The 9546-nt window shown below is 29.3% G+C and overlaps 1 protein-coding gene across 1 annotated transcript; it reads right to left on the reverse strand.

Moving 5' to 3' along the window:
* Window positions 1–314: 314 nt before the first annotated feature.
* Window positions 315–1645, reverse strand: LOC147801102 (uncharacterized). The gene is made up of 2 exons (XM_087155753.1): window positions 1461–1645; window positions 315–456 (listed from the first exon to the last, which is right to left on the reverse strand). The coding sequence occupies exons 1-2, from the start codon at window positions 1643–1645 to the stop codon at window positions 315–317; spliced, it is 327 nt and encodes a 108-aa protein (XP_087011879.1).
* Between the last annotated feature and the right edge of the window lie 7901 nt (window positions 1646–9546).

Raw genomic sequence — 9546 nt, forward strand, 5'->3', positions numbered from 1 at the left:
TGTGGTAATCTGGTTCCAGCAACTAAGCAAAGATTCCCAAAGTTTGTTTTGATTGATACATCGCATTTTTCGTACATTTCTATCGAGTTTATCCCACAATATCTCAATAGGATAAATATCTTGGGGATGGGGGGGGGGGAATCTATGTCCTTCAGTACTTTTTTTTTATACAATGTAGTTTCTACACAATTTCAAGGAATGTTTCGGATCGTTATCGTTCTGAAAAGCAAATCTTTGACTAACGATTCTCTGTCTACATGGAAAAACGTAACGCTGCAGCATTCTGTGACTATATTTTTTAGCCATAATTCCCTCTATTCTTCAAGATCTCCTACTTTATCACCGACAATATATCCCCAAACCATGACTGAACCTCCAGCATGCTTCACGGTAGGTAGTAAACATTGATTTGTCATACGTTCACCAACTAAACGACGAACACGCTGCCTTCGTTTGCTTCCAAACAACTCAAATTTCGACTCGTCAATTAACGAAGCTCTGAACTACTGTTTAAGGACCTGTTAACATGTTTTTTTAGCTTATTTCAGTCATTTAACTATGTTTTGTTTTTTCAAAAAAAAATTTCTAGTAGCTACACCTTTTAAACCATAGTCACGAAGTCGACGTTGTACAAAAGTTACTGACACAGTTTTTTTCCTAGTAGCATTCAATTCCCCACGGATTTCTGGTACAGGTAAACCTGCCAAATTGACCACCTTTGTAAGTTGGACACCTGCATAAGTTGACCTCAATTATCAAGAACGGAATTTTTCCTATGTAATATAAAGAAGCAAAACCTTTGTAACTTGACCACCTGTCTATCTTGTATGTTGACCTCTGAAATAAGTCAATTTTGTCTAGGAGTATTATGAAATTCTATTCTAAAGCCCTCATAAGTCGATCAGGGAAAAAAATTCAGAAAATTTTCTTTCATTTTGCAATGTATGTTAAAATTTCACTTGTTTGATAAAATGGTGTAAAAAGCTAATCTAAACCCTTTTGTGAGTTGACCATCTGGGGAAACTGTAGGGGGTCATCTTTTGACCATTTCTTTCATTCATTCATTGAAAACAGGTGTGTTAGTTGAAGAGTTGCTCTTCCAGTTGCAATACTGAACATAGTCACATGCATAACTAACGAAATGTTTTTTTTTAAAAAAGTCAGTTAAATATTAGAATTATATGTAACAAATTGAAGTTCATTCAGGCTTAAAAACACAATTCTTAAGATATTCATTTGGCTATTTGCTAAATAAAATTTTTAAGTCAAGTAAAAATTTCTTTTAAATATATAGCAACATGATATAGGAAACGAAAAAATAAATAATGACCCACCCGCTCTATAAGTTGCCCACTTGTCTAAGTTGACCGCTAAAACAATGCACCACAAGTGGTCAACTTACGAAAGTTTTACTGTACTGTTTAAGTCCGCTGACACTAACATTAAATGCAGATCCTCACTTTGGCGTTATTCTAGGTCTCTCTGAATATTGTCGGCTCTTATTTTGGCCAGTTTCTTTCTTCCTTTGCAAAGTTCTGACAACATTGGTTTGAGTTTCAGAGGCAATTTGTCTACTTGGGTAACCTTTTCCGTAAAGTGCAGTACTAATTACACGTGCTGCAATTATTTCTGGGTTTTGACCCATATTTCTGTAATATATTGTATAAAATAATGTTAACTTTTGTTTTTAATATTCACCTGTTATTCTGTCAAATGAAGGCAATAATATCAGTATTTTAAATATGTCTTGTGCATGAACTTAACTTATATTGAACCTTACAAAAGAAGATTAAAAGTAACTAGTTTATAAACTAAAAATTAAGGAAATTTTTTAAATAAATTACACTTCTTTAGAATAGGTATATGCATGCACTTTCGCAAATTTCCTGATCAACTACCGAATAGATACAAAATGAAAAAAATAATTAACAGTTTTAAATGAAAACAGAGTTTGTTGATGTTTATGCTTAACATATTATACGTTTAAGTCAGAAATATTTAACTATTTTTGAAAGTTTTGAACTAAATGTGAGTCTAAACTTTTGACCGGTACTGTATATATACATAAAAAAACATTCTTCTGTTTAACAGCAAAAATTATGGTATTAAAATCATTGATTTAGTGTTTCTCCGCTCATATGGAAACGGTGTACCAGAAAATCTGATTTTCAATATCATAGCTCTCATTACCACACATTTAGTAAAAATACAGAACTGAAAAGTAAATTTAACCGAATTAATTATTTTTATGCCAGTCTCTGACATATCATAATAAAATTAATTTTACGAAGTTAAGTTAATTTTACGAATTTTACTTAAGAATAAAGAATTACTTAAGAATAAAGTTAATTTTAGGAAATTATTACCAAAGCACTTTTGTAAAAAATACCGAACTTTTTGGTTTTGCAAGTAGATTGAAAATAATAGCCAGAAACACGATAAATTTTGCCACGATAAATTTTGCCGATAAATTTGAAAGTTTTAACCATGCTTTTTTCTTACTTTAAATTAAAAGGTTAAATGTAAAACACAAGGATCTCGAAATCCTTTTTTCTGATATGCAGGGCGTTCCGTTAAGGCCACCCTTATCACGTATTTCCAGAATTCTCATCAAAAATTAATGCCAAAAAGAATACACATTGGGGTTGCAAGTAAACATTTAAAAGAAAAGAAGAAAATGCTTTCGAAATCTGAGAAATTACAGTTGAGAAAGGGGCATAAAAATAAACATTCAAACTGGTTCAATTGGAGGTTGAAAATATGACTGTTTCCGCCCGCAATCAAACCAAGCTTTTTAATTATTCTGTCTCCTGCCCATACTCTGATTAGTCAGGTTTCAATAAGGATTTTTTTTTCCTTTAGCATACATTTTTCTTTTCTTTTTTTCCTTAAATAATAATTCTTGATAAGGATTCTAAAGTTATATATTAAGCACAGCCTTTATGTAGCACCCTGTATCGAAAGTTTAGGTCAATACAGTGATAAGTCACAATTAACACTATATTATATACCAAAATGTATTGTTCCTTTGTATTGTTTCTAGACAGATACTGAAAAAATTTATAAAATTCTGACTTGATGACAACAGAGGACAATACAAAGAACCATTATATTATCTACTTTACAATCCGGATGTTTTCAGTGGAAACGTTATTATTATTGCGGCATCTGCTAGATGTTATTATTAAAATTATTGTGCTCTCTGTTTCGTCAAATGCAAATTATTTTCCTTAGAATGTCACATAATTGCAAAAAGGCTTTCTTGATATTCATTTCGTAATTTCATAATTAAATATCACAAAAATTTTCAGAATATTACTTTATTCAGTTTTCTTTGTTTCATCAATCAGTTTCCTTTTATTTGCAACATGCTTAAACCTATCATGTTCTTAAACAATAAAACTTGTGCATCCTTCCTTTTCTTGATCCATATCCCTCACACTTAGATATTGATTCGAAAGAAATATTTGACAATTTAAGTCGAAATTCATCAGTATAACAATTTAAATTTTTTTGCAAAGTCCAATTTATATTTTCGTTTCTAAATACATTTAAACCTTGTTGTAAAATGTACTCAAAATACAATCTCACAAAATATTTAAGTCACATTTTGCACATTAACATTACATTTAGGTCTCATCGTCTCATACAAAATACATACAAAATTTCAACTGGTGAAATTACTCATCCGTAATTAAATCATACAAAATCTCAACTCGTAAAATTACTCATCTTAAACAAAATCATACAAAATCTCATCTCGTGAAGTAACTTATCTGAAGCAAACGCATGCAAAATCTCAACTCGTAAAATTACTCATCTGAAATTAAATCATACAAAATCTCAACTAGTGAAATTACTCACCTGAAACAAAATCTCAACTCTTAAAAATACTCATTGTTAAACCATTTATTATAAATATCTTCCTACATCAAGTTTTTATCTTCTGATCAGATAGACGAATTTTTCCTGAATAACATGTATATCAGGAACAAAAAATACCATTTTTCTATAAGTAAATAAGTATTGCTATAAGTATATGCTATTTTTCTATAAGTATTGCTAAATAACTGTAAAGGAAATCAAAATAATTAACTCCTTTTATCATGTTAGCATTCGTAAAACCGCGTGAAACAGTTATTAAAATATGTGCTCTTCTGCTTCATCTTAGAATAGTTTAATATGATAATTGCGTTGAAATAAACAATTTGATAAATAATTAATTCAAAAGATGTTAAGGCGCAAAATTTTCTGGAACTGAATTAACAGAAAATATTAATTCGTATACTGTTATCGTTATGTTTTCTTTAGATTCGCCATAATATAAAACGTATTATTTAAGTTACATTTTACATATTATTTACATCTATGCCAATCATATAAGTTTTTTTCTTTTTTCATTACATTTTATAATTTTATCCAACGAAATTTCACTACACAAAATGACAATTTTCCTCAATCTCTTATTTTTAGTAACCTGTAATTAAACATTCAATACGTATTCTTCTTATTTCGTCAAGAACAATTATTTTGTTGAAAATATAAAATTAAATGTCATTATAAAAAAATTAGAACGAAAAACTTTAAATAAATATCATTAGGAAATATCATGATTTATCGAATAAAAAATAATTTTCCATGAATCCAAAATAAGAAAAAAAATGCAATCAAAGAAAAAATGGCGTAAAAACAAAGCAGAAAAGAAAGTTTTTTTAGGCGTTGTTTAATAATACCTTTCAACCTCCTCCATTTCTTTTCTGTTGATCGAACGAAATAAATTTATATTGGGTGCAGAGTGCCATAAAGTTTTATTTGCAGGGTATTATGTCAAGAGCAAATCGGACTATTCATTTTTCCCCACAAAAACAACTTTTCTTTTCTTTCTTTTTTTTCAATTAGTTGTTTTTGTTCGTATTTATTTGCGTTGTGGTGAACTTTCAATACAGAAAATCTTTATTCCATTTTTCGGGGATAAAATAAATCATCAAAGTTTAAGAAAATAAAATATACTATCAAAATTAAAGAAAAGGAAATATATAATCTGAATAAATAGAAATAAAATATATTTGTATGATGTGTTGTAAAATGAAAAAAACAAAAGTATTGCCATTCAAAATGTGTGTTGGTGATATGGTTTAAAAAAAATGAAATGTCAATAGTTTGAAAAGCATGCTTTAAATATGCTAGTTAATTAATGATCACGAAATTTGACGAAAAATATATTTTTTAGAATTACAAATATACTTTTTCTAAATAAACATGCCATTTTTTTGATGGTTTTAAATTCATATTCCGCACCCGATTAGCACCGACCACAGAGCTGACTTAAAATATACTTAGTGGTAGACGGATCATGGGTTGGAGTCCTTTTTGCCGTCAGCCTAACCGTGAAATGTCTTCATGGTTTTCCTCTACATGTAACGCAATTGCGAGTTAGTTCCGTCAAAAAAAATCCCCTACGGAGGCGAATTTCTTCCAATACTTGTTCTAGGAATTCTCTTGTCTTCTGGATTGGGTTCAAAATTACAAGGCACGGAGTTGAACACTGGTAGCCGTAAACTGAAAATTCGGTCGGCTGTTCAACGACTGTTTTAAAATAAAATATTATGTCTTACTACACTGTGCGAAGCTTTTTTTTTTAATTATTCTTCAATTTACAATACTTCTTTTAACACTAAATTTTCATTTTTATAACTTTTTAGCAAATTATAATAGTATTCAAATGTAATATAAAAAGTCGTGTAATAAAATGAAATAACAAGGCAAATCTGTTTTTTTTTTTCACACAAGCACTTTTATAGAATCTTTTGCATGTTTGATTTAAATTTAGTTCAATAAAACGGCTTAATTACTGCTGAACAAAAACATTAAAAAGCGTTTTCTAACCTTAAAAATCTTGACTTTTTGATTTAAGTAGCGTCACTGAGAGCGTACTAATAAAACTGTAGCATAATATTTATTGAAAACTTACTCAGAGAAAGAGAAATTTATTACTATTTGTATTTCACTTCAGAAATCTTTCAATAAATATCAAATTTTTGTCTTGGAATTTATTTCTCGGTAGAATAGACAGCAAAATCATAAAAGTGAAAAAAATTCTATAAACCGTTTAATGTTATTTTTACTTGAAAAATTGTTAGAATTGGATTTTTTAGAAATATAAACCTAAGCAAATATTTGTGCAATATATTTGCCAGAGACATTCTTGAAAGAAAGAAAGTTTTATGTAGTTACTAATATTAATCAAGCTATTTTCTCTCCATTTAAAATTTACAGTTAAAAATGTCTTGTAAAAATGTATAGTTAAAAATGTACAGTTAAAATTTTGAGTAAATCACTACATTCGGATTTACTCAAAATTTAATTATACGCCATTCAAATTGAATACTATATAGGGATAGATTTTAAAGTTAGAAAATTAAGTTTTTAAAAAAAAAAATTCTCTTTACCTTTTGGTGAGCTAAATTATAAGAACATTAAAAAGACTTTAAAAATTGGGGAACTTTAGGAGGACGGAGACTTTTAAGACTTTATGGGAGATAGAAAAGTGTTACTAATAACGAATAGGCATCGAAGCGGCACTTTCAAATTAAACTGAATTTATTTATAGATCTCTCATTTATATAGTATATATAGACAATTTTGTCTATTTCGCTTTGGTTGCGGCGAAATAAAATATTAAAAATTTAACTATCTACAAAAAAAATTGTATAAAATCGTGGAAATTTCGCCAAATCTGAGATAATGAATATAGTTTAGATTGACGTTAAGTTATAAATTTCAAACGATTTCCTGCTAGAGTTCTATATAGTAAAAAATTATAAATTTGAAAAGAGTTTTTGCTAGAATTCGGGAATTTATAACTCAAAACGATGTAACTTTTATTCCAATTTTTAAATTTAATCTATTAGTTCTAGCCTTTAAAACGCAAGTATTTTAATATAATCCATAACAGTCATTGAACAGCTGACCCAATTTTGAGTTTGCGGCTACTAATGTTCAGCACAGTACCCTTATCATTTTGAACCCAATCTAGAAGACAAAGAAACTCCTGGATCAAATATTGGAGAAAATTTGTCTTTGTGGAGGACTTTTAGAGCGAACTGACTCGCATTTGTGTTACACGGAGGAGAAAACTATGAAAATCTCCCACGGTTGGTCAGATGACAAGGTAACTCTAACCTATGATTCGTCTACCACTGAGGATATTTTATGTCAGCATTGTGGTCAGCACTTGAGTTGGAAACGAAATTCGTATCAAACAGCCATCGAAAAAACCAAAAAAATGGCATTCATAGACCCAATTGGAGAAGGGAGGGGGGAAGTAAAATGCCCACACAATATTAAAAAAAATTGGTTGGGCCTCAAAATTTTTAGTCAAAATCTTAAAAATAGAAAAGAATTCTTGAAGATGCAATTGCTTTTCCGCTTATTGAGCTCCAATCACCCATTACAAATTTTCCATAATCGTAACATTATGCAATGGACAACATACGAAATCACCGGTTACGAATCGCTTTTCCATCAAATTGATGCCTTAATAATGGAAATTTCTAAGCACAATGTCCGTGAGCAGCATCACTCTTTCTAACTCAGTTCAAAGTGGTAAAATTTCCCTCAGTCATACTTAATTTGTTTTTCAACCTCGTCAATAAAAATAAGCAACTCATAGTAAACTCATAAAATTGCTCACCTGAAACAAAATCTCAACTCCTAAAAATAGTGATGTGGTACAAAATCAATCGAAATCTCAAATCGAGAAATTACTCATCTGAAACAAAATCATACAAAATCTGAACTCGTAAAATTACTCATCTGAAATGAAATCATACAAAATCTGAACTCGTAAAATTACTCATCTGAAACAAAATCATACAAATTATCAACAGGTAAAATTACTCATCTGAAACAAAATCATACAAGATCTCAACTGGTAAAATTTCTGAACAAAATCTGAAACAAAATCATACAAATTCTCAACAGGTAAAATTACTCATCTGAAATGATATCATACAAAATCAAATCTGAACTGGTAAAATTACTCATCTGAAATGAAATCATACAAAGTCTTAACTCGTAAAATTACTCATCTAAAACAAAATCATACAAAATCTTAACTCGTAAAAATACTCATCTGAAATGATATCATACAAAGTCTTAACTCGTAAAATTACTCATCTGAAATGAAATCATTCAAAATCTCAACTGGTAAAATTATTTATCCGAAATGATATGCAAAATCTGAACTCTTTAAATACTCATCTGAAACAAAATCATGCAAAATCTCAACTGGTAAAATTATTCATCTGAAATGAAATTATACAAAGTCTTAACTCGTAAAATTACTCATCTGAAGCAAAATCATACAAAATCTTAATTCGTAAAATTACTCATCTGAAACAAAATCTCAACTCGTAAAATTACTCATCCGAAACAAAATCATACAAAACCCCAACAAGTAAAAATACTCATTGTTAAACTATTTATTATAAATATCTTCCTACAACAAATTTCTCTCCTCTCTTCAGATAAACGAATTTTGCCTGAATAACATGTATATCAGTGGCAAAGAAATATCTTTTTCCTATAAGTCACTTGAACGAAACGAAATAATTGGAAGTATTGCTAAATAACTGTAAAGAAAATTAAAATAATTAACTCTTTCTATCATGTTAGCATTCTCATAACAGCGTGAAACAGTTATTAAAATATGTGCTCTGCTGTTTCATCTCAAAACAGTTAATATGATAATTGTGTTGAAATAAACAATTTGATAATTAATTAATACAAAAGATTAACGGGAATGACTAATTCGTATACTGTTATCGCTATTCTTTTTTTTGATACGCCTTAATATGAAACAAAATATTTCTAGTTAAAATATAAGATTTAATTTACAGTGGGGTAAAAAATTTTGTTGCATTTATGCAAATACTTAATCTCTTTTAATTCAGATGTGGGGATTTCAAATCTGGAATCAGTTTTGCTTCTAAAACTATAGATTTTTTAAATAGCATTTTTAGGTTATTTTTCTCAAAATGTGCAAGTTTAAAAACGTTATCTTTACAGAGAGTCGCGTAAATCTTACGACAAATTTCTAGAGGAGTTTGAACCCATCATTAGAATTAAAATTGCTTCGGGAACTCTTGCCGAAAACAAGCGGCTACGTATTTCCCTATTATGACAAGTTCAAAAGCGCATGCAAGAAATGGATCACGATTGGAAAGCACCCCTAACGGCGTCAAACGACATTTCCGGGCATGGGTTCCCCTTCAATTTTAATCTTGGTTAATTACTTTTAATTAGTTTGCCGCAACGTTTATGCTACTCCCTGCTATATTTAACGTTTTAAAACTTATTCATTTCGACAAAAAAAATGGACTAAAAATAGCATTTATGAAATATAAAAATAAAATCTGTTGCTTAAAGAGATAAACCGCTTGCAGATTAGAAATAAGTGATAAAAAGTTTCTAACATATGTTAAAAAAAATGTCATGCTACGGAAAACAGCAAAAAGAAATTTCACCAGTTTATATTATTACTCC

Source organism: Parasteatoda tepidariorum, chromosome 12 (genome assembly GCF_982258835.1).
Source record: "Parasteatoda tepidariorum strain Cologne lab strain chromosome 12, Ptep-v5.0, whole genome shotgun sequence".
NCBI classification, from domain to species: domain Eukaryota; kingdom Metazoa; phylum Arthropoda; class Arachnida; order Araneae; family Theridiidae; genus Parasteatoda; species Parasteatoda tepidariorum.